Source organism: Bidens hawaiensis, unplaced genomic scaffold (assembly GCF_021521415.1).
Source record: "Bidens hawaiensis isolate Kalapana, Puna unplaced genomic scaffold, B.hawaiensis_p1.1 tig00012610_1, whole genome shotgun sequence".
In the NCBI taxonomy this organism is placed as follows: Eukaryota; Viridiplantae; Streptophyta; class Magnoliopsida; order Asterales; family Asteraceae; genus Bidens; species Bidens hawaiensis.
Window position 1 is genome coordinate 194085 of NW_027492036.1, and position 26792 is coordinate 220876.

General features: G+C 40.0%; 1 protein-coding gene across 1 annotated transcript; it reads left to right on the forward strand.

The window, feature by feature from the left end:
- The first annotated feature begins 23190 nt into the window (after positions 1–23190).
- Positions 23191–24974, forward strand: LOC143541516 (U-box domain-containing protein 45-like). The gene is made up of 2 exons (XM_077034331.1): positions 23191–23765; positions 23836–24974. Exons 1-2 carry the CDS (start codon positions 23191–23193, stop codon positions 24773–24775), a joined length of 1515 nt encoding a protein of 504 aa, XP_076890446.1. The 3' UTR covers positions 24776–24974.
- The last annotated feature ends 1818 nt before the right edge of the window (positions 24975–26792 follow it).

Consider the following 26792-nt stretch of genomic DNA (forward strand, 5'->3'; position numbering starts at 1 on the left):
AAGGGTTTGGATGGTTCGCTCAGACTGTCCGTCAGTCTGAGGATGATATGCAGTACTCATGTCCAAATGAGTTCCTAACGCAGTTTGGAGAGATTTCCAAAAGCGAGATATAAAACGGCCATCGCGATCGGATATGATGCTCAAGGGAGTACCATGACGGCAGACAATTTCTTTGACATAAAGATGCGCAAGTTGTTCAACACGGTAGGTTTCACGAATGGGCAGAAAGTGGGCAGACTTGGTCAATCGATCCACTATTACCCAAATGCTATCATGTTTGCTTGCGGTCAAGGGTAACTTGGTGATAAAGTCCATTGCTATACTTTCCCATTTCCACGTAGGAATTTCAGGTTGTTCGAGCAAACCAGATGGGCGTTGATGTTCAGCTTTTACCTTAGAACAAGTTAGGCATTTAGCTACGAACACAGCAATATCCTTTTTCATACCAGGCCACCAATAAGAAAGGCGCAAATCTTTGTACATTTTGTCAGCACCAGGATGAACGGAATACCGAGTTTTGTGTGCTTCACTCAGTATGACAGAGCGAAGATTCTCATCATTGGGGATCCAGATGCGATTGAGATAACAGAGAATTCCATTCAGGTTAGGGACTAGATGCGCTTCTGCACCACACGCTAACTCGGCGCGTAGGTTGCCTTTGCTGATCGATGCGCGCTGCGCGTCGCGAATGCGCGATTCCAGATCGTTCTGGATCGGCGCGAAATGAAGCTGCGTGCGCGGCAAGATACAGTTGACTTGACTGGGTTTGCGGCTGAGCGCATCGGCTACCACATTAGCCTTTCCAGGGTGATATCGGATCTCACAATCGTAATCGCTGATGAGTTCGTTCCATCGGCGTTGTCTCATGTTAAGTTCCTTTTGATCAAAAATGTGCTGAAGGCTTTTATGGTCTGTGTAAATGATGCACTTAGTCCCATAGAGGTAGTGTCTCCAGATTTTTAAGGCAAATACAACTGCACCAAGTTCGAGGTCGTGAGTCGTATAATTCTTTTCATGAATTTTGAGTTGCCTAGACGCGTAAGCGATAACCTTGCCTCGTTGCATAAGTACACAACCGAGACCTTGGTTGGAGGCATCACAATAAACGACAAAGTCGTCAGTACCCTCAGGTAACGCTAGAACAGGAGCTTCGCACAACAATTGCTTGAGCGTTTGAAAGGCTTCTTCTTGCTTCGAGCCCCAAATATACGGTTTGCCTTTGTGCGTTAATGCTGTTAAAGGCAAGGCGATTTTTGAGAAGTTCGAGATGAATCGCCGGTAGTAACCAGCTAAGCCCAAAAAGGAACGGATTTCGGTAGGAGTGGACGGTGCAATCCAGTTCTTGATTGCTTCAATCTTAGATGGGTCGACATGAATACCCATGTTGTTTACAACATGACCAAGAAACTGTACTTCATCCGACCAGAACTCACACTTGGAGAGTTTGGCATAGAGTTGTTCGGTTCAAAGCTTTTGCAACACCAACAGAAGATGTTGTTCATGCTCGGCCTTGGTTTTGGAATATACCAGAACGTCATCGATAAACACGATCACGAATTGGTCCAAGAAAGGCCTACACACCCGGTTCATTAGATCCATGAAAACAGCGGGTGCGTTGGTTAAACCGAAGGGCATGACCAAGAATTCAAAATGACCGTAGCGGGTTCGAAAGGCAGTCTTGGGAATATCCTCTTCGCGGATACGCAACTGGTGATAGCCAAAACGGAGATCGATTTTGGAGAAACAAAAGGCACCTTGGAGTTGGTCAAAGAGGTCGTCAATACGCGGTAAGGGATACCGGTTCTTAATGGTGAGCTTGTTCAGCTCGCGGTAATCGATACACATGCGAAACGATCCGTCTTTCTTTTTAACGAACAAAACCGGAGCACCCCACGGCGAAGAGCTAGGGCGAATGAATCCTTTATCGGTCAACTCTTGAAGTTGACTTGCTAATTCTTGCATTTCAGCGGGTGCAAGTCGATAAGGAGATTTGGCTACGGAGGATGCACCAGGGACAAGATAAACACGAAACTCGACTTCCCGAGCGGGAGGTAAACCAGAAAGATCATCGGGAAAGACTTCAGGAAAGTCACGCACGATGGGGATTTCAGAAAGTTTCTTCTTTCCTTCATCGGGTTTGACCACATGAGCTAAGAACGAGACACATTTCTTTCGCAAAAGTCTTCGGGCTTCAGTGCATGACATAAGTTTAAGACCGTTAGATGGTTTCTCGCCGTAGATATGAAGATCTTGACCATTTTCCCGAGGAATGCGAATCAACTTCTTGGCGCAGATTACTTCGGCGCGATTTTGCGAGAGCCAGTCCATTCCAATAATCACATCAAAACTTCCAAGAGGCATGGGAATGAGGTCGATTAGAAAATCATGTTCATTAAGGTTAAGCGTGCAATCTTTGATCACGGAGTTTATTAAAATAGTTTCACCATTAGCCAATTCAACTGAAAAGTTTTCGTTTAAGTTCTTTCGCGGTCGCGCAAGTTTGTGTTCAAATGCGCGAGAAATAAAACTTCTATCGGCGCCAGTATCAAAAAGTATAGATGCATATTGTCCGTTAAGTAAAAAATGTACCATTAACCACGTCATTATTCGCTTGCGCTTGGTGCGCGGTTATATTAAAAGCTCGTCCGCGCGTCACTTGGTTTGAAATTTGGTTAACCGGATTAGCTTGCGTAATTTGTACTTGCAGTCTCGGGCACGCGTTCCGGAAATGACTGGGGTCACCGCAGTTATAGCACGACCTGGGTCGTGGATTAGGGTATGCTGGTTGTGGGTTTAGCGGGTAAGTTGGTGGTGTTTGCGCGATTGGGTTGGCGGGAAGGACTCTACAGTTCTCTGTAGTGTGACCAGTACGGCCACATCGGTTACATTGTCGGCATGGGACTTGAGTTGGATGGTGAAGTCTACAGGTTGGGCAAAAGGGTTGGTTTCCTGTGTAAGGTTTCTTAGTTGACGGGGCAGGGAGTGCGGGATTGGTTAAGGCATAGTTATGGACTACAGGGGGTGTTGGGTAGGTTGACAGTGGGTTAGGAGCGTATACTGGAGGTTGGTAGGCGGGTTGCTGGACAACGGGCGGGTTGGTAAGGGCGTAGGCTTGATGATTGGGTTTGCGCCTGCGCTTGAGGTTGTTACGGTTTGAGGGTTCTGGCTTGGTTTCTGTTGGTTCTGGGACAGTCTTGGTGAGTTTGGTCTTCTCGGCTCCCCGCAGGAACAGGGTTCCTGCCCTGACATGGTTGTCGCTGAGCACAGCGGCCAACTCGATGGCGTCAGAGAGGGTTGCTGGGTTCCTGGCCCATACAGAATCTTGAATTTCCATGGGGAGACCCCCAAGAAACTTCTCGATGGCTCGGCGGGAAGGGGTAACTAGGTGCGGGACAAGCAAACTTAGTTCGTGGAAGCGCGTAGCGTACTCGCGCGCTTCGCCACTGTACTGCTTCAAGTTCCAAAATTCCTCCTCAAGGCGCTTTATTTCGTTGGGAGGGCAGAATTCTCTAGTCAAAAGTTCCTTGAATTCCTCCCAGAGCATGCTAGAAGCAGCCTCTGCGCCACGCGCGTGAGCTACTCCGTTCCACCAAGTAAGCGCCCTTGATTCTAGGACACTTGAGGCGTATAAGGTTCGTCGATCTGGAGGGCATTGGGTATGGAGGAAGGTGTTCTCAATTTTCTCGAGCCATTGGAGCATTACGGTGGCTCCTTCAAGCCCTGTGAATTTCGGAGGGTTACCCGCATTAAAGGATTTAATATTGTATCCGGAGGGGTTGGTATTGTTTTGGTTTAAGGCTTGGGCTATTGCGGTGGCCATTTCCTGGGAACGTTGCTGCCTACGTCTGCGCGCGGCCTCTCTCCTCTGATAACGAGCTGATAGCGGAGGCATTCTATAAAAGTTTTTAATTTTTGTTAATATCTTGGTTTGGGAAATCGTTTTAGCGCAAAGTATATCGTCGTAAAGCTTGTTTCGCGAAGTTAAATGCTATCAAATTTTGAAGTAAAATATGAATTTAAATGCAAACTTAAATGAATTCGAATTGAAAATCGACAATTCATGCATCACCATGACTTTCCGAATTCTCAATTTAAAATATCAAGTAAATGAATATTGGAGATTGACAATTCATGTATCACCATGACTTTTCAAATCTTCAATTTAAAATATCGAGTAAATGAATATTGGAGATTGACAATTCATGTATCACCATGACTTTTCAAATCTTCAATTTAAAACATAAAGTTAATGGGGATTGAAAATCAACTATTCATGTATCACCATGACTTTTCGGATTTTCAATGCTAAATCCCAACAACAAACGAATATGTAAGTAAAGAAATAAATTGAAATTTAACAATAAAAATCGAGAGGTCGCGAATAAAACATGAAATTATGTGCTGCGTATGCGCCAGCATATTTTATAAATATCGAGTAATTAACAATTAGCGCGCAAACATGAGATATTTCTCATGCGCGAGAAGGGACTCTTAGGTATTCTAGGTCGTTACGTCTAACCACCTATCCTAAAGTCACGGAGCTCTGATACCAATCTGTAACACCCCGACCGGCGGCGGATTATACATCGGGGCGCCACGTATTTGTTTCATTACTCGTGACACTATTTGGGTGTCAATATTTAATAAATACATTTTCATTGCGCACGCGCAGAACACAAATCGTAAAGTAACATAAATCATATCATAACTCAAAATATTTAAATAACATAATTTGTCTTGTTACATTTTATTCTAGGTCCAAAGAAAAAGAAAACATCCTACGTGTCCTTGAGATTCCCAAAAGCAGCTACAACAAACCTAAACATGTGTTAAAATAAAACGTCAACACTTGCGTGTCGGTGAGGAATCAAGTTTAATAGATATAAATAGATAATAACAAACACTGCGCGCAACATGTGCTTAACTGGGGTTTAACATAGGGTGTAATCAGATTGTGATCAAGCCTAAATAGATCATAGCTCATAGTTCAATCCGTGCTCCCAATCGAGCACAAAAACGAATAATCATACGTGCATGTGTAAACAAAACAAGAAAACCGTAAACGATAGGTCTCCCGTGTTCATCTAATGGATCCATGAAAACTTCGGAATAGGCCGAACAAAGCGGTTAATGATTCACACATACAAATAAACAGCCAAGTAAACGTCCATAACACATGGGGTTTTGCGCACATAAATTTCATAAACAAGTTTAAGACTCAAGTTGTACGAACACATGAACATCCCAAAACGTTAAAAATAAAAGGGGATTAAGTACGAGATTACTCACTTGTAAATGGCGCGATGAAAGATAATGCAAGAACCAACTTTTAAACAAGCACAAGTTAACCTATAAATAAGAGGTTATTGGTTTAATCGATTGGTTTTTATGTCTTGAATATAGTATCAATTTGTTAGTTAAACAAATTAAAACAAAATATATATATTATTTTTACCGAGCTTCTGGGCAGAACAGAAGAGAAGACGAAGGCAAAGAGAGGTGTGGCGGCAGAGGAACTAGGGCAGAGGGCAAGGGAGAGATTTGGAGAGTGTAGTGTGTGTAGTGCTAAGAAATTAGCTTAATTTATAGGAAAACCCAAGGGAACACAATCCCTTGAAAAGGGGAAAAGATCTTATCAAATCAAGGAAAAGATCTTAAAAAGCACAAGGAAACAAAAGCAAAAGATATCAAAAGATATACCGGCAGCTGCAGGGGATGGGGAAAAGCTGACAGGTTACAGGTAAAGCATGGGAGGTGTCAGATAAAGCACTGTTCAAGACATGCAAAAGAAGATTTCAAAAGATTATGTCAGTCACTTTTTCTGTCAACCAATAGGATTGGTGCGCATGCTGCGCCGAAAGTGGCTTTTCGGACAGATGTCGGAACTGACCTACGGTGCTCATACAAAAGATAAGATATTTCAAAAGCATACAGGCTGACTAAAACAGAAGAAAAGACTTAAGGTCTAGCGCGAGAAGACTCGAGCGCGCGCGAGGGCGAAGGCAGACAGAGAACAATCCTTAGCGCGCCGCGGGAAGAACTATAATCCTTAGCGCGTCGCGGGAAGAACTACAATTCTTAGCGCGCCACGGGAAGAACTATAATCCTTAGCGCGTCGCGGGAAGAACTAAAATTCTTAGCGCGCCGCGGGAAGAACTATAATTCTTAGCGCGCCGCGGGAAGAACTACCATTCTTAGCGCGCTGCGGGAACAGTTCGCCTCGCGTATCGCAGGAACAGTTGGTCTTCGCGCAGGCTTCCTTGTAAGGAGTCTGGCGCGTGGAGCTGCGCAGACATCCTTAGGCGGGAAGAACCAAAGGACAAACAAAGGTTTAAGAGGAAAAGGGTTTCAAGGCTTAAGGGTTAAGCAAAGGGGCGGGACGGCGATAAGAGAGAAAAGGGGCGAGACGGCGGAGAGAAGGAAGAAAGGGACGGGTCGGCGGAAAGAAATTATTATTATTAGTAATATAAAAATATATATATATATATAGTTTATTTAATGTTAAATTTACAAAGATTAATAATCAAATTTAAATTATAAAAAGAATCGGATTCGAAAACGGGTACCTGGGTCGGGTCGGATTGGGCAGTTGTCACATTTAGGATATAATCAAGTTAACCTTTATTTGAGCTTATGTTTGTATATTTAAATTGTTTATTATATTTGGATGTTGTGTGTGTAATTGAAATCAAATAATTAATTAGATATTGTCACATTTATATTATGATAGTATCTTCGAGCTGTGAGCAATTGGATCACGCCCCGACATTTCTGTCTTAGGTTGAGGTGTGACAGTTTAGATTATGTGCGTTATAAAAAAAATATATAAAAACTGAGATGGACCAATGGGTCGGGTGTCGTCGGTCGTTAAACTCGAGTGATGGTAAAACCGACCATTGGTGATTTCGGGCGTTGAAGGGGTTTGGTTTCCGTCACATTCATTATGATACCATAACTAAAAAAATCGGCGTCCGGTCAGTTTTCGTTACGGTATCGGAACTAAAACAAAAAATGGTGAATCTATGCGAATTCAGTCGGTTTGATTACATCTGTGACGGTACCAAAACTAAAACCCGAGCATTGTCGGTCACAGGCGTTATGACGGCGAGTCAACATGAATAACTGTTTAGTTATCAAATTTAAAACAAAACAATAAAAAAAAATTTTGGTTGATCCAATCATACGACGTCACATGGACCAATCATGGTCATGCGGCGCCAAACTTATCATTTGTATATATATAATCTCATATCCAAAACCGGTCAGTCTTGTGACCTTTTATTAATAAACCCAGACTAAAAAAAAAGTTTTTCTTTTAAAGTATTTTGTTGTATAATTTCAAGCTTCACCAATACAAAAGTAAGATAAAGTTGGTTATCATTGTTTTGATTCTTACCAATTTATTAGAAAAGGTATTACTCTTTCAGATTCTATTTATATATATATATATATATGAATCTACATAACTTGGTATGAATTTAAAGGTTTTCTCTTTATCAATAAGTCACCAATAAAAAAGCTTTTTTATATATATATTTTACTTGTGTGCTATAACTTAAAAAAAATGAAACAAATACGTGTAGATAACGTGAAAAGTAAATACAGTAAATAAGTAAATAAATAACACATAATATATTTTAGATATAAAATGCTTTTAAATAATTATTTTTATAATTTTCTCTTTAATTTAATGATAAAAGTGGGTAGTAATGTGGAGTCAAAGTTTATAAAAGTCCACAAGGTCAGCCTTTTTGTCTTCTTGGGTGATGGAGCCCGTTTCATGCTCCATATTTATCGGCATATGGAATCCTCAAAGTCTAAAACACACACGATATGAGTCTTTATACCGTACTTGCTTGTCTACCGTTACTGTCATGGATCTTAGATCTAACGACCAAGTAACAAAAAATATTACATCATGATTTGGTACATGGTCCCACCTTTTGTAATTCTATTTCATTTCCTCATGTGAGCTGGATTGCATCTCGGTACTATTTTCCTTTTCACTTAGTTTTTAGTATATTTATCATGTAATTGCGGTGGAATGTATAAATGCATTAAATGTTTGAAAGCTATCGTGTGTTAGAGCGGGTACGTAACAGGTAACTGATCAGTTTATTGGTTTGATTTGTCATGATAAAATTTTTGTATCAAAAGTTTCATTACCAATATCGATGGGCTAAAAAGTAAATATGTGAAACTAAAGTCGAGAAGCCAGAAAATATTTTCGTGAAACTTTTGTAAAAAAAATCTATTGAACCAAAGTTTGTAACTAAAATTAAGGAGCCGAAAGATAAGTGCTTGAAACTTAAGTAGCAAAACTCTAAAGAACTATACTATAGATTATAAAAGTGCACCACCTTTAGTTTACGTAATATAATCTGTTACCATATTATACATGTGCTATGAGCTACAATTTTGCATAATTATCATGTTATGCATGTCCTATGTGGTTATACAATGTTTCATTTGTCACTATACTACTCTTAACAAATTTTACATCATACATGTGTATAAAGTATGATACAACACATTATTGAAACATCAATAAGTCTCAATAAGTTATATGAGCCAGATAACACCTTTTTACTTATCTATATGGCACATATATACATTTCGTCATGTTATATGGTCGTATATGTTCATGTCATATATCGTTTCAAAAGTGGGGTATTTGTCACCCCACTACAGACAGACTAGATGGCAAGGGCCAGGGAAAACGGGAGCTGAGGTGGAAATTGGTAGCATAAGCGAGAAATGCACCCTCATTTGGAGAAAAGTTTGTGAATAGACAATAGTTAAAGATGTCATGAGAGGTTCAATTGGGTTTAGATAAGAAAAACAATTATGCATATTAAAGAAAAATGATTATTATACAAGTACTGGTAATAATTATAAAATATTACTTTAATTTTTATTTAAGAGTGTGCATGTTTTTAATACATGAAAACAAACATCATTTGGTCAAACTTATATAAAGTTTAAAGTTTTGCTGTGAGGCCCCCAAGATGTTAGAACTGTTAGTCCCATTTTATTTTAGTCTTTTGTATTGTAATTATATGTTTTGGGCTTTAATTGTTATTTTGAATGTATGAGCCCAAGGGAAATAATGTTGTAAAGCCCATTGGGCATTTGATGTGACTTACTTTTCATGCATGTTTCCCTATATATATAGGAAGCATGCCATGAGAGATGTTCGTGGTTAAAAAATAAAGGAACTTTGTTGCCAAACTCTCATTCTCTCTCGGCTTTCTTTCTTTCTCTCTAACCAACCGAAAATAACCTCTCAAGATCCGAGACCGCTTAGGTGTCTTAGTATGATTTCCGCTAGCACTAAGCTCGGTTGATCCAAGATTATTGTTAAATCCACCCGCGTTGGGGACCTACAATTGGTATCAGAGCTTCGGCTCACTAGTTGAGGGTTTTGAATCACAACCTTAGGTTTTGATCTTGAGAAGAAGAAAACAAGTGTTGTTGACAAGAAAAATCACAAAAACAAGAAAACTACAAAAGGATTCGGCTTCAAGTTCATAAAATGTCTTAAAAAGTGTTCTTGGTGAAGATAACAAGTGTTCAAGTTCTAAATCTAAAAAGTCTTAGGCTTAAAAGTGATAAATTTTGGTGTTACGGGTTGTTGAAAAGTCTTAAAATTAACAAGTTAAGAATTTCGCTTCTCATGGCATCAAAATCAGTGTACCAACCTTTGACCTAATACTGACAAGTTAAGTGGAACAGATCCCAAGAAAGATTTCTTCTAGAAAACTGAACTTTTTTCGCTTCGCATAGTTTTTCGCTTCGCATAGTTTTTCGCATCGCTTGGGGTTTCGCATCGCCTACGTTTTCGCTTCGCTTGCCTAATTTTTCGCTTCGCTTGCTTAACTTTTTCGCTTCGCTTGAAACATCTTTTTCGCTTCGCTTAAAAGCTGTTTCGCACGAAAAAGTTGACTGTCTTAAAATTTAAGTTTTTTTTAAGGTTTATTAAGTGTTTGAGACCGCCAAGACCATGACGAGCACTGATTCTGAGTTGTTAAAGGGTTATTTGCTGTTGGAAACCAAGTGGGAACCCCTCAGAAGCCTCCTAAGTTTATGACCTTAGATGACAACTTTGCCGACTTCAAATGGAGGTTTACGAACGACATCTCATTGACTGAAACTGACCTAATGATATGTTTTGAACAATGTCCTCATATTCCAGTGACTCGCACTGATGCTGGGGAACAACTTAAGACTGTTGACAACTATGATCAAGCAGACAGAGACTTATTAGCACAAGACAAGAAAGCCTATCTCATTTTAAACGTCTGTCTTTCAAATGAGATCACTGAGACTCTTCGTGAACACACAAGTGCCAAGGGTTTGTGGGAAGCACTTGTTGAGAAGATTGAGGGCAATGCTGAAATTAGGGAAACAAGAAGGCCCTATTGAAGGAAAAGTTCAATATGTTCAACCATCGACAAGGTGAAGCTGTGTTGGATTTGGTAAAGAGATTTGAGAAGCTGATGGTTAGAGTCAGAGCTGCCAGTGTCAACATAACCAACTCTGAGGTCAATCACAAGTTGATGAATTCATTACCCTACAGTTGGAGTACAAACACAATCACAATCACAATCAAGAGAACTACAAATATAAATGCCATGACAAACAGTGATTTGATTTCTATTATCAAATCATTTGAAATGGATGAACAAATGAGAATGAATAATTATCTGAGTTCTCTGAATCAAGCTGGAGTGAGTACTGCATCATCAATGTCAACTACCTTCATAAGCAAGACTCAACAGAATGTGTATCCTGTGACCACTCCTAAGTACTCCCCAAGTGTGCCTTCACAACCAACTACTTTCATCTCAACCAGCAATCAATCAGATTCTTCCAGTACAAGCTCATTTCAAAAGGCAGTCGACAGTGTGGTTGCCCAAGCATTAAAAGCTCAAGGGATTTCCTCATCTTCAAAACCTCAACCAAGCAAACCTTCAAGTTACTGTGAAGCTCTTCCATTGCTAAATGATTCAAATGTCTCAATAGTTCATGCTTTTCTGTCAAGCCATGAAGAGTTGTCGCAAGGAAATCTATTGCCACCACAATTTGAGATCGGGGACATGAGAGATATCAACCAAAAGGATCTTGAAAAGATGAATATCAAATACCAAATGGCAATGGATGTGCAAAGAGCAACAAACTTCATGAAGATGTACGGGATAGACAGCTTCAAGGATTCAGACCGGAAGAGGATCGGTTTTGATAAGTCAAAGCTGAGCTGTTACAACTGTGGTGAAATGGGTCACTTCTCACGAGAATGCACGAATCCAACACAGCCAGCCAATGATATTCGTGTGACTGAGGTGACTGAGGAAGAAAACAGTAAAGCTGCTGGAAAGAAGCATGAGGTACAGAAGCCAAATAGCTCAGCTCCAAGAATTGGCAATCATCAACACAAGGGCAATTCAAGCTCAAACACAAGGGCCCTTGTCTCCCAAATGGAGGTCCAAACTGGTATGGATTGGGATGATCAATTCCAAGAGCTGCAGAATCCTCTCAACATGGCTGGCATGGCTTTCACAACAAGCAATGAAGCTTCTTCGTCTACTGCTGCAAGTTCTGATGTGTCATCCTCTGATGAGGTAAATAAAAATCTTTGCTCTCAAGCTTGCGTGAATAAAGTTACATATTATAGATATCTTCAGGACGAAGTTTTGAAAGAAAATTCAAAACTTCGTCAACTAAATGCTGAATATGTAAAGGCTGACAAGATCTATGTTGAAAAGATTAAAACTCATCACGATGATGTTGCAAATCTTAAACTTAAAATCTTTCAAAATGAGCACAATGTCATCTATTATAAGAACATAATTAATAATTTAAAAGATGAGATTGATAAGTTGAAACTTGATATTTCTGATAAACGAGAAAAAGAAAAACAAGTGGAAAGATTTGAAGCATCATCTGAACAATTAGATGATCTTATTGGAGTTCAGAGAAGTACTAAAGTTAAATCGGGACTAGGTTATGATTATTCAGCGGTGCCTCCACCAATGAATGATAATTACACTTGCCTACCCCATTTTAGCTATAATACTTCTCCTGATGAAGAGATGGCTTATGGTATTGGTAAACTACTAAAACCAGTGAAATTTGTTCCAGCTGTCTCTCCATCAAAAGCTCAAATTCCATCATCTGATAAGTCTAACGTCAACGTGTCTTGTGTAGCAGGTGATGTAAGTGGTGATTGTGAGAAAGTTAACCAGGGTTGTAAACCAAAAGGAGAATTAGAACCCCGTTTTGAATCTTGTGTGGGTCTAACAAAAACGATTAACAATCCTATCTGTAATAAAGTGTGTGAATCAATGTTAGGAAGCTTAATGTCAGGATTAAAAGCTGTGTTTTGTGAAACATCTGGTGATGACTGTTGTACAAATATTTGTAATGAAAGTGAATGTTCTTCTTCTGATTCAGAATGTGAAACTGTTTTTGATCAAACCATTGAAGTCAAGCTTAATGAACAGACTAGTCAGAGTTGCTCATCAACTGATCATAATGTTGAGAACTTAGTAAAAGAGAAATCCAGATTTGAAAATGAAAAACCAAGCACTTCCTATAAATACGTGCCACCGAAGAAAACCTCATTTTCCCAATATACAAATTTAAACAATAGTACTCAATATTATGATCAGATTGATAGTGACTATTATTATTCTCAACAGAAACCTAGACATTCAAACTATTTTGCTTCAAATGTTCATCATTATAAGACATATACAAGTTATAGAAATGTTAACCCAACTACATCACCCTATCACACATATCTCGGTGACCAAGATATATATAAATGCAACCAAAGAAAACGTTGTTTTGTTTGTGGAAATCCGTCTCATCTTGCAAGACATTGCAAAAACTGGCATAAGCAACAAAGAGATCTAAACAGTAAGTTTGGTCAGACATTTTCTAAGTTTCCTACTCAAAATAAGAAAATGCCTAACCAAACTTACACTTCAGCCAGTGAGACAGATTTAAGACCCAAAAGAACTGAAAAACCCAAGAAACCTTTCTGGCTAACCCAAAGAGAAAGAAAGAGGTTAGCTAAGGGATCTGAAGCTGAAAAGCCCAAGAACCCTTCAAAGGTTTTCTCAAAGGCTAATCAAGAAGATTTTGTGGTTAAGCCTAAACCAAAACGAAGGCAATCAAGAAAACCATTTCAAAACCGAGGAAATCATAATTCAAGTTCCTCGAGGGATTGCTCTTCAGATTCTGACTCACCAAAAGATTACATTTTCATAAATCATAAAATTAAACTTGGTGATTTTGTGTTTAATTTTCCCTAGACTAGTACGTCTCGGGAAACCCTCCACTAACTGGTTGTTCGTGTGTGTAGGGTCAGCCAGGACGGCCTATCAACAGTATTTGATACTTGGACAGTGGCCGCACCCGACACATGACAGGAGACGAGTCTCTGTTGTTCGACATCAAATCATTCAACGGTGGACACGTTTCTTTTGCTGGCGACATTGGAGGAGAAATAACCAAACAAGGGAAAGTCTCGAATGGTACTTTGACATTCGATGAGGTCAATCTTATGGAACAGCTCAACCACAACCTGCTCAGCGTGTCTCAAATCCGTGATAAGAAATTCTCAACCCTATTTACAGAAAATGAATATCTCATTCTAAAACCAGGTTTTAAGGTCCCTGAAGAGTGGATCATGTTGTGTACTCCGAGGCACAACGATGCATACATTCTGGATATGAGAAGCAATTATTCCATGCATTCCGCTTCTTGTTTGATGTCCAAGGCCTCGGAGAATGATTCATCCCTATGGCATCGACTTTTGGGTCACGTAAACTTTAAGAACTTGAATAAGCTGGTTAAAGGTGACCATGTGAGGGGTTTACCAGTAAAATCTTTTCACTGTGCTGAAAAATGTTTATCTTGCTCTAAATGCCAAAACTCTTCAGTTGTTGCACATGATCTTTTTGGTCCAATTCAACCAATGGCAATAGGTCGAAAAGCCTATTGTCTGGTTATTACTGATTACTTTTCGCGTTTCAGTTGGACATTTCTATTAGGGCACAAGGACGAGACATCACAATTTCTGCTCAGATTTATCGTGTTGGTTAAGAATCAAACTGGCAAGAAGGTGAAGTGTATCAGAAGTGACAACGGCACAAAGTTCTGCAACAAGGTGGTGAATGAATTCTGTCACAACAAGGGAATTGTTCATCAACTCAGCGCACCTTACACTCCCGAATAAAATGGGGTGGCTGAAAGAAGGAACCGTACGTTGGTTGAAGCCGCTAGAACAATACTCTCATATTCCAAACTACCATTGATTTTCTGGGGTGAAGCCATCAACACTGCTTGTTTTACCCAGAATCATGTGCTTCTGAACAAAAGGCTGAACAAGACTCCGTATGAAGTCTTCTATGGAATGAAACCAAGGGTAAATTTCTTCAAAACGTTTGGATGTCCCTGTACCATACTCCAAACAAATGCTGGAACAACCTCCAAGTTTGCTGAAAAGGCGGATGAGTGCTATTTTGTTAGTTATGCTGCCGACAAATGTGCTTATCTGGTCTACAACAAGAAAACTAGAGTAATCTTGGAGTCATTCAACATTGATTGGCAAGAATTGAACCATACTAATGCACACAATGGTCCTGACTGGATGTTTGATTATGAAAGTTTGTTCAAGCAATTTCGTGGAATGTATGTAACTCCCGCTGTAACATTGGTTTCCCCTATTGTTTCTCCACCGATTCAACCTGCTGATGATCAGTCTATCCTGATGCATGCTATATTGAGAGATTTTTGACATGTTGATATAGCTGCTGATGCACCCATAATTAATGTACAACCCGTGACGAATCAACTAGCCCCGGTTAATGATGAGCAGCCCTCTGCCGACACCACTGAATTGCCAGTTGTTGAAGACATGACTGATTCAGATTATGATTCATATGTGTCAGCCGACAACAATCAAAATGTTCAAGTCGATCAAGCAGAGCCACCTCCTGCAGAACCAAGTGTGGTGGAATCTGTCCCCACACCTCCCTCGGAAGAAGACAAACAAGGACCTGCAATGGAGGTCAATGCATCAAATGTGCAGGTTGAACCATGTCCGAATGATGCTTCTGATAACACCAACACAACATCTGTTCCAGTAGTAGTTGTCCCATTCTATGACAACCTATGGGAAGGTCCCATTGCTCCAGAACACTTGGTCAAACAGCAAGAAAGTGAATTTGATCCTCAACCAAGTGCTTCCATCCCTGCGACCACTGTTTCTCATCCCATAGAGAGCATGACTATCCAGCTTGAGGCCACACCAGTCGAGCATGTCGACCAGATTCCACAGCTACCAATTCATCGTCGACATCCGACTGAGAACATCATTGGAGATCCGTCCGCTGGCATTCAGACACGTAGTACTTCTGGTAACATTAACAGATGTCTTTTTGCTTGTTTTATCTCACAGGTGGAACCCAAGGACTACAAAGTTGCACTGAAAGAGAATTCCTGGGTTGAAGCCATGTAAGAAGAGATGTTACAGTTCAAGAAGCTGAATGTCTGGAGACTAGTGAAGAAGCCAGAAAATAAGAAACCAATTGGAATGAAGTGGGTGTTCCGAAATAAGAAAGATGACAAGGGGTGATCATTAGAAATAAAGCCCGGCTTTTTGTGCAAGGTTTTTGGCAACGTGAAGGTCTTGATTACGATGAAGTCTATGCACCAGTAGCCAGACTACAAGCAATTCGCATCTTTCTGGCATACGCCTCGTACATGAACTTCAAAGTGTATCAAATGGATGTGAAGACTGCTTTCTTGTACGGGAAAGTAAAAGAAGAGATCTACGTTAGTCAACCTCCAGGTTTTGAAGATCCAAATCATCCTGATCACGTTTACCGCCTTGACAAAGCACTTTATGGTCTTCACCAAGCACCTCGTGCATGGTATGCCACACTGGCCGATCATTTAGTGAAGAATGGATACAGGAGAGGAATCATTGATCAAACTCTCTTTGTCAAGAAGGTCAAGGGTGATCTGATTCTAGTGCAAGTTTATGTTGATGACATCATTTTCGGGTCCACGAATGAGAATCTGTGCAAGGAATTCTCTGAGGTTATGTAACAGCGATTTAAAAGAGTTCCTTAGGGGATATGACTTTCTTCCTGGGCTTACAAGTTGAGCAAAAGAAGGACGGGACTTTGATTCACGAAGAAAAGTACGTTCACGACATTATTCAGAAATTTGGTTTCAAGGACTCAACATCTTTCAAGATTCCAATCGCTACGCGACCTGTTCTCGCTCCTGATCTATCGGGAAAACCAGTCAATCAACACCTTTAGAGATCAATGATCGGTTCCCTGATGTATCTCACAGCAAGCAGACCGGACATTGTGTTCCTTGTTTGTCAGTGTGCCAGATATCAGTCTGACCCGAGAGAAGCCCACATGACGGCTGTCAAGCGTATTTTCAGATACTTGAAGGGTAGACCACGTTTGGGTCTTTGGTATCCAAAGGAGTCACCCTTGGAACTTCATGCTTACACCGACAGTGATTATGGGGGATGTAACTTGGACAGAAAGTCAACATCTGGTGGATGTCAATTCCTGGGAGATCGGTTGATCTCATGGCAGTGCAAGAAACAAGTCACCATATCCACTTCCACAGCAGAAGCCAAGTACATCGCCGCATCCAGCTGTGCTCTCAAGTGATATGGATCCAGCATCAGCTGCTGGACTTCGGTTTGAATTTATATGGATCCACAATCAAATGTGACAATGAGGCGGCCGTTGCAATTGTTAAAAATCCGGTCCAGCACTCAAAGACTAAGCACATTGACATCCGAATACACTTTATTCGTGATTGTTATGATCGTATGCTTGTCGACATAAAAAGGGTTCATGCGAAGCGAAATGAGACCATGCGAAAAAGTTTTACTTAGCAATTTTTTTTTGGTTTTCAGACTAATACCCACTGGACTATATTGAACTATTGAACTGTTTGGATTCACAGACTGTTTTAGACTTGAACTTTGTACATATTGGAATCAGGAACCTATAAATAAACTAACATTAACCTATTAACTTATTAAGTCTAAAATGTAAATAATTAATTAACTATAACAAATTAATTAAATTAAGTAATAGATAAATATTTAAGGCATATGTATACAACTTATCTTGTTTTGCTTTTATCTAATGATGATTCTCATGATCTTGTGGTATTAATTTCAGGGACATAATCAATTTTGTGCTCTTGAGCTTCCAAAGTCTAAAAAGGAAAAAGCGTTCACATCTATGGTCAAGGGACTTAAGCAATCACCCCTTGCACATGCTATATCTGCTGATCCAGCCATTTACTACAAGTGGGTCTTGGATTTCTGGGCATTTGCCAAGATTGCTGATGATTCCCTATCGTTCACAACAAAGGTTGCAAGAAAAGAGTTGACCATCACTGAAGCAGATATTAGACGGGTGTTAAAAATTGCTGACGAGCTAGATTACAAATATGAGAAGGGAAACAGAAAGAAGTTGGAAGACTTTGTGGCGAGTATGGGATATGATACAGAGTGGAAAAGCCTTGAGAAGAAACATCTCCCACCATACTGGAGATTTCTATTTCACATAGTCACTCATTGCTTTGCGGATATTCGTAGAGGATTTGATAGCATGAAAGTTGACTGGGTCAGGATCATGTTTGCATTAACGACTCGAAAGAAGTTCAATTACTCTCGAAGAATATTCCTGTGCATGTTGGGGAACATCAGGAGTGGAGCCACATGGCTTATGTACCCGAGATTCGTACAGATGATCCTGGATGATTTGATCCCAGATGTTCCAAGGCCGGGGTCAAAGAAGGCTAAAGACAAGAAATCTCTTCCCGAGCCCTATCATGTGAATGAAATCAAGACGTCAATCTTTGGTGTGTTGCTTAGCACCAAAGGAAGGGGACATCAGTATGAAGGACCAAGACCGGGTCCGAAATTCGGTTTGTTTGAGGAGACTGAAACTGCGGGTGATGAAGATGTGGAAAGTGAAGAGATTGAGGAGTTGAATGCTGAGATTGTGGCTTATTCTAGTGATGAGCCTCTTGACGACCGCACAAAGGCCAAGCACGATTTAAAGAGGAATGAGGCTGAGAAGGGCAAGATAATTGAGCTAGAGGAGGAAGAGGAAGACCAGCCGCCCTTGAAGCGTCTGAGGAAACTTGGGGACTCCCAGAAGTCATCCAAGTTTCTTGTCAAGATTCCCTCACAAGACAAACCATCTGACCAACCCAAAATCACCAAAGAAGCTCTAACCCAAGCCCTCAAAGCATTAGATGTAACAAAAATCCAAATCCCTACCTACAAGAAGCCAAAAACCAGAAAGAAATCCAAATCCAAGAAAACCAAAACCTTACTCCACGACTCACCTGAATCCTCACCCGAAACCACTCCAACAGACCAACCAATATCTACCTTCCTACCTCAAATACCACCCTCACCACCTCAAGACCAACCCACAACTCCAGTCACACAACAAACCCAAACCGAGCCCGAACCTTCCCAAATCACAACACCACACACTCAACCAATCACCGAACCAACAACTTCCTCCATATTCACATCATCCATCTTCAGCTCACCAATCCAAACAACAAGTTTATGGAGCCAAACCGTTATAACTTCCCCAACCCAAACCATAACACCACATGTCTCACAATCAACACCACCCACCACTACAACTTCACCAATCCTTACTCAACCCATCACCCTGCCTTTGCAAACAACCTCACCACCCGTAATGTCCATCACACCACCATCTACCATTATCTCACCCAAACCCATTGCCCGAGGAAAGTCTTCGACACCTCCAGTTTACGCCAATACTATCCTCGATAGGATCGTCGCACTGGAGGAATCCAATGCTAAAAGGGCGGAGCGATAAATAGTGCTCCTCAAGTTCATCAAAGAAATGAAACAGAAAACGATTGAAGACGAGAAAGAGAAGGATGCTCTGAGGGAGCGGATAAGGGTATTGGAAGAACAGAAGGAAGCAAGCGATGCTGTTGCTGAAAATCAAATATTATTGACCAACACCTTCCATACCCGAATCCAGAACGTTCAAGCGCTGATGAACCGAGAAGCCTCGGAAAACGCAAACCTAAGAGCAGACCATTCCAGACTTGCTGACAGATTGGCCACTCTTGAAAGAAACCTGCCGTCTGCAAGTGCTCTCAGGACTAGTCTAAACAAGAAGATTGAGGATGCCACTCGAAGATGGGATGTTGAGAAAGAAGCTACAAACTCCAGAGTCACAAATTTAGAGAATCAACTCGCTTCATCCGCTTCCCTCGATACGCTCAGAGCCGAAATGGAGGTTGTTCAAGAGAAGATCAAGGAACATGATCATCTCAATGAGCTTCAGCTGAAAACGAATGAAGAGCTGGTAAGCAAGTATCAAGCGGCCTCAGACCTTATGGGTATTCATGAGGATGAATTTCATGGTATGGAGGATCGACTTGATAAAGTTTTCAAGAGTTGGAGAAGGTCGGGAGAGACTTATCAGGCTGGTGGTTCGCAGCCTACCGCTGGTCCGAGTGTGGCCTTGCGAGGAGTTAGGGTGGGAGTGTCTGAAGGTGAGGCAACTGTTGGTCGTTTGGTACAACAAGACGGCCAGTCTAGCGGTGTTGGTGGTAGTAATGATGGTGATGACGAAGATGAGAATGAGGATGATGATGAAGAAGAAGATGATGACGATGATGACGTTCATGATAGCTATGATGAGGATGACGATGGCGATGATGATGGTGGGAATATAGGAGATGGAGGGGCCGGATCAGTGGGAGGTGGAGGTGGAGTTAACACTCAATCACCTCCACAAGCTCAATATGAAGTTCAAGACCCTGCTGATCGCGACTCAGCCGGCAAAGTCAGGCAACACGACACACAAATTACCGATATGTATAAAGATTTATTTCCTGATGACTTTGCAGGTGTTATAGATGACTTTATTGAAGCGGGAAAGAACTTGGAGCAACTTATTGAACATAATACAGAGGAAGGGGTTGAAGATGACTACATCAACTACTCACCTAATCCAGACACTCCTCCTGCTCAAGTTCAGGCTTCAGAGACTCCTGCTGCTGATCCCGTCTCCAATCAAACTGCCGACTTGACACAGGAACCACCAAAGAAGAAGAGGAAAATCATATTGTGTCAAGTCGTGCATGTGCACGCGAGCTCATCTACCCTTACCACGATGATTCGCTGATTGTCTATGCGAAATATAATAAGGAGAACGCGTGTTGGACTATCAGACGATATAATGGTGATCTGATCTATCTCAACCACCATGAGCTCAAGTCGTTACCAGAGCTTGACATTAATTATTTTCGAAAGGCTCTAGGCCATGGTGCGGTTGGGAGTACGTTGGAGAGTTGGATCCCGGATTATCTTCATCGTCAATCGAAAGTCGACTACAAAGATTTTGAGCCGAATAAGGGTCGGAAGTACAAGAACCCAAGGGAGATAGACCAAGCCACCGGAGAGCCACGAACAATGTGGAGATACAGGGCACCAAATAACTATCATATCATCTACCATGGTGAGCCCTTTATTCCTAACATCCTCCGCGACTTCATTGGCTGGGAATTCGACAATTCGACAAGGGAGGCCGTCATACGCTGCAAAGATCTGCCTAAGATTCGTGTATTTGACGAGCACGAGCTAATGGGGCTGCACATAAAAGACATCAAGAAGCTCTACAATTCACCCCTGGGAACCGTCGAGGACATCGGTCGTCAAAACACAGACCGGATAGTTGAAGCCTTCAACAAGTTTGTTAAAAGAGTTGTTGAACTTCCACTACCCGAGGACGGCTGGCTGGATTACGACACCGACGGGTTCCAATACTAAAGACTAGAGGGAGATTGTTAGTCCCATTTTGTTTTAGTCTTTTATATTGTAATTATATGTTTTGGGTTTTAGTTGTTAGTTTTGAATGTATGGGCCCAAAGGAAATAATGTTGTAAAGCCTATTGGGCATTTGATGTGACTTACTTCTCATACATGCTTCCCTATATATATAGGAAGCATGCCATGAGAGATGTTGTTGTCCGTGGTTAAAAAAAAAGAAACCTTTTTGCCAAACTCTCATTCTCTCTCGGCTTTCTTTCTTTCTCTCTAACCAACCGAAAATAACCTCTCAAGATCCGAGACCGCTTAGGTGGCTTAGTGTGATTTCCGCTAGCACTAAGCTCAGTTGATCCAAGATTATTGTTAGATCCACCCGCATTGGGGACCTACAAGAACGATTACCATTCCATCCCACATTGAGGTTTCTTATTTTCGATGCAACAACACATTGAATTTATTTGAGACTACAGTCAATACGATTTTCTTCTTTGTTTTGGTTTTTAAGTTTTGCTATGATCTTTTTGTTGTCCATCGTTTGTACATAGATACAACTTTATCACTAACTTACTTTGCTCTTCTCTAAGTCCATGTGTAGTGGAGGGGCTACTTTTGGGGACGATTTTTGACATACGCCGCCACGTCAATAGTGAGGTGATTTTCATTTTGATTATAGTGGTTTGTAGCTTAAAATCGCCCTACTAATAATATAATAATATTAGATTTTCAAGTTGAATGGCGACATGCATATGCCGCCCCCTCACGATAACTACAAAAGGAAAACAAATGCCAATTCGTTTGCCTATGGGATTTGAATTAGTTATAACTTATAGTGAGAGCTTGTCATGCTTTTTAAGATGACAAAAAGAACTAATTGTATACATAATGTATACATAAAGTGTTGAAAATTGATATCATCCATAAGTTAAAAGTACCTTTTATTCTATAAATCATGCATTCGAATACCAAAAATATTTTAAGTTATAGTGTCTAGTTAGAAAAGGCATATCATGGGCGTATGCTGTACCATACATTAAAAAGAATTAGGGTGCATGACTCCTATTTCCTTATCAAAAAAGCTAAATGCATGTTCCGTTTGCACTATACATTACATGAATGGGTACATTACTATCATTCATTCACCTCATTTTTTAGGCATGCATGCCAATGACTAGTTTGTCCAACAAACATGCTTTCGCTTACATATAATTGACTGAATCAAGCTTACATTTGTACAAAAACTGGGCATGCCACTTTTGGACAAGCATATTACAAGACCTCTTCCTCAAATGGGTGGGACTTGCGTAAAATCTATGACGCATGGTTTGTTTGATGATAAGAACTTTCACATATGGTTGTACGAAATTTCAAATTTTGGTGACATGGCAAAAAAACATAGTAGCAATAATCATTCCCGACATAGAGCCACGTTAATGAAATTATGTTGATTAAGAAGAAAATGTATTGGCAAAAGATGTATCAATAAAACTGCATGAAGAATAAATCAATAACTAAGATCTCATCACATGTTCAACACATGAAGACGAAGAAGCAAACCATGGCTTCTTAGTTCTCACTATACATATGAACTTCAACCTCAAAGGTTAAACATAATGCCCCGTTTCAAGCGGCATACCATGAACCTCCCATGCTTAATTACTCAACCCATCTACACACAAACACATATACTTTTATATCACTCTTTATACACATCCATATATCTAGCGAGAACAGTCAGATAATGTATTCCTTTAGAGTCAGATTCACTCTTAAATTTCAAATTTTGACCGACTCAGAAGTCAGCATAAACCCCACTCTTCTATAACATTCTACAATATTCAGCTCTTTATATCCACGAACACCAGACTATATCAAAAAAACGAAACCATATATAGAATCGTATCCAACACCAACACACATTAACTAGTCAAAACGAACAAACTTTCAATGCATACCATATTCCAATACTACAAACATACAAAAATAAACTTATTTTTAGCATATGCACATTTATGATATATGTTAGGATATACACACACCACATCAAAACATGTCACATGTGTAGGTAGGAGAACAAGAAGAAAACGAAAGATCTAACCAAAATGAGAAATAAAAACCATGAGGACATCAACAGCCATCAAACACATTAATTAAGCTAGGTAAGTGTAATATCACCCCTCTGACACACATCACCATACTCATACTCCTTCTCACACAAGCTTCACTCTCTGTTATTACTTTTCAACTCTTGATCTGGGGTTTAACCGGTGCAATGTAGGTGCTGCATGACTGATTCAATGGGTAAATTTCAACAAGTCAGTCTCGGATCGGTTGTTCTAGACCGCCAACATGACGGTGGCCGGAATTTCAACCTCTGGTCCACTTGCCGCCGGAAAATCATCGACACGATGAGATGCGGCGGCGGTGGGTACCGGTACCGCCACACTGTTCATTCCCCGGTTCCAGTCATACCCAGTTGCAGATCTGACGTCAGCAAGCTCAATAATAATAATAATAATAATAAGGCTAAGATCAATAATAATAGTAATAATAATAAGAGGTCGGAGAAGCTATCGGAATTATTAAAGATGTCGCAGATGATGGAAGAAGAAGAAGAGGCGGTTAAGAAGAAAGTGGAGGCTTTAGAGGAATTGAAGCGCGTGGTCAAATGGTTACAATTCGGCGGGAACGACGACGTTTTGGTTGGCGCCAAGGCGGTGAGGCGGTTGGCGAAAGACGATGCTGAAGCGAGAATGACGTTAGCGTTGCTCGGAGCAATCCCGCCGTTGATTGCCATGCTGGATTCCGGCGATCTGGAGTTTCAGGTTGCCGGACTTTATGCGGTTCTTAATATCGGAATCGGAAATGACACGTAAGCAAAGTTAATTATTAATTAATTATGTTTTGATCTCAATTTTGACTTTATTTTGACTTGGTTTTAGGAACAAAGCTGCAATTGTTAAAGCAGGGGCGGTACACAAGATGCTTGATCTAATTAAATCTTCAAATGAAGGTTCGGCGAAACCGGATTTGTGTTCGGCTATTGTAGCGAATTTTCTCGGGTTAACCGCGCTGGACTCGAACAAGCCTATTATCGGGTCATCAGGAGCGGTATCGTTTTTGGTTAAAACGTTGATGAGTTCGGCTAGAGGTGGAGTCGACTCGCAAGTTGTTCAAGATTGTTTTAGGGCGTTGTATAACTTGTCGATTTTGCCTTCGAATGTGTCACCGATGATTGAAATTGATGGTTTTGTTCTGTTTTTGTTGACTACTTTGGGTGATATGGAAGTTAGTGATAGGATCTTGTCGATTTTGAGCAATGTGGTGTCTACGCCTGAGGGACGGAAGGCGGTTAGTAGTGTTCGTGATTCGTTTCAGATAATGGCTGATGTTTTAAGCTGGACAGATTCGCCTACTTGTCAAGAAAAGGCGACGTACATATTAATGGTAATGGCTCATAAGTCGTATAGAGACCGACAAGTCATGATAGAGTCCGGGGTTACATCTACGCTCCTTGAACTAACACTTCTTGGTAGCACGTTAGCGCAAAAACGAGCGTCTCGGATTTTGGAAATTTTAAGGATCGATAAAGGCAAACAGGTGTCTGAAACCTTTGTCGGAAGTAGCGGGGCGAATGTTTCAGCGCCCCAGTGTGGGTATGTTGATTCCAGATTAGTGGGATCAACAGACCCCCCTAAGGATTCAGAAGATGACACGATGATGAGTGACGAGAGTAAAGCGATTAAGCATCTGGTACAACAAAGTTTGCACAGTAATATGAGGAGGATGGCGAAGAGAGCGAATTTGCCGCAAGATTTCGTGCCGTCAGAGCATTTTAGATCACTTACATCTATGTCAACTTCCAAGAGTTTGCCCTTTTGAGATGGTGGCCATCAAATGTGTGTTTCTCTACCTTGTTACTAGATTAAAGTTGTGCTTGTTATGTTTGCTGTCTTTTTTGGTTTTAGAGTACTACTAGAATGGCTAATGTGTTGGGTCTATATGTTTATGCTAGAAGTAGTCTTTAGTGTACAAGTTTTGTCTAGACACTTATGTAATTTATGTTTTCAAGTTTTTGTGATGCTCTAGGTTTAATCATATGCAACCCTTGTAATTACAATCTCATTCTCGATTAGAAAATCGTCTACTTTGTTCCGTATCTGTTGGGTATACGCTACTCAATACCCGTTGGATTTGTAAGTATATTTGTATATAGTTTTATGAAAAAAGGCGTGAAATAATCAACGACACTTCTAATAATTACGCAACATTTATCGCAACTTCTAAGGTTATATTGATAATTCAGTGTGGGTAAACGAATTCGGGTAATCTGATAGTCATCTTTTTATATCATTAGTCATAACCATCTCAAACTCGTGAAATTTTTTTTTAAAACTAATATGATACGTGATACCAGTTCCAAATAATTTGGATTTTTATGTAAGGTTCGTGTTTGGTTGCAATCCTCCTGTCTCTATCTCAAGGTGACATTTGAAATACCTTTTTAGATGGCTTTATTCCCTTAATTTTTAATATAACTCCAACTTCACTTTTGGAGTAACGCTAGGTAACATGTCAAAATTCTTTCCAGAGAATACATGATTATTATTTTTGGATAACTGTAATTATTTAAACATGTTTTGATCTTGTTAACTATTCTTACGGATAATGTTTAGGGAACTGTTTAGCATTACTGAGTTTAAAAATCATTGTTTCTGCTCAACTTGGTTTGAGTGCTATCAACATGACTTGTATTGTTTATTTTTTTAAATAATGATATTAATTTTAGTAATGCATAAACCATTCATGACCAACAATAATAAAACAGTTAAGCTTATATAAAGCATATTCATGAACCAAACCGTCACACTTACGAAATCAAATAACAAATTATGACATTGTTATTCTACGACTTATTCAAATTAACATTCCAAAGTTAAAAACCTTTAAAATTCAAGATCTACAAAATAAAGATCTTATGGGCGATACATGTACGCTTGTGGGTCTTACGGACGTGAGTATTCATGTCAATTGCATATGCAACTTTCTAGTACCCATTATAGTACCATGTCTAAAATGATAACCACAACGTGATTTCAGTAGGCAAGCTAGCAAGATTTTCATGTATTGAGTACTGTAACTCAAAGCTTGGTTGGAAGAGGAGGAACTGTGGAATGAATGCGAGTAGTGAGTTGGCTAAGAATGCAAGATGACATAAATTTACTGGTTAGTGGATTAAATTAGGTATTATATTGAATTTAATGGGTTGAGCTAGATGGACGTCCCTTATTTTTCATTGAAATGGGTAAAAATTGGATTGAAATAGGTCATAGGTGACAAAATATTGCTAGTTATTGGTGCAATAAAACACATAGACAAGGTTTAAACAATAGTTATGATAGAATTATAAATTAAAGAACCCATTTTTAATTATTAATTCATATGTTAACAAATGGCTGATATTACAACGATATGTCTGTTCTTTTATGTTATATTGTTTTCAACATAATCTGTTATAATATCCCATTCAACCTTTTACTATGTAGTCTGTTTTGGCAGTATTGAAATCATTTATCTTGTTGATAAGAGACAATAAAGATTAAAGTTGATTTTGCCACTCGTGATTAAAAGTTGTAACGATATTTAGGACTATAAAAGGAAAAAAGTAAAATTGCTGGTGGGACCAATGTTTTAAAAACCGGTTTTTTACTTGTACCGGATTGGGCTTAAAAATGGTACAACCGGTTGAACCGAGTTATACCAGGAGGTTCAACCGGTTAAATAGTTTACCTTATAATTTTCTATAAGTGCAACTTCAACTCCAAAAATAACCTAAAAGTAAATTATTCCATAACAAAAAATAATCCAAAAGTTAATCTATATTAAAATAAAATAATTC

What these genes read in the sequence shown, in the direction of transcription:
- LOC143541516 (XM_077034331.1), top strand. Translation starts at nt 23,191, where the DNA reads ATGGGTAAATTTCAACAAGTCAGTCTCGGATCGGTTGTTCTAGACCGC. An exon ending in ATCGGAATCGGAAATGACAC is followed by an intron (nt 23,766 to 23,835) that starts GTAAGCAAAGTT and finishes ACTTGGTTTTAG; the next exon opens with GAACAAAGCTGCAATTGTTA.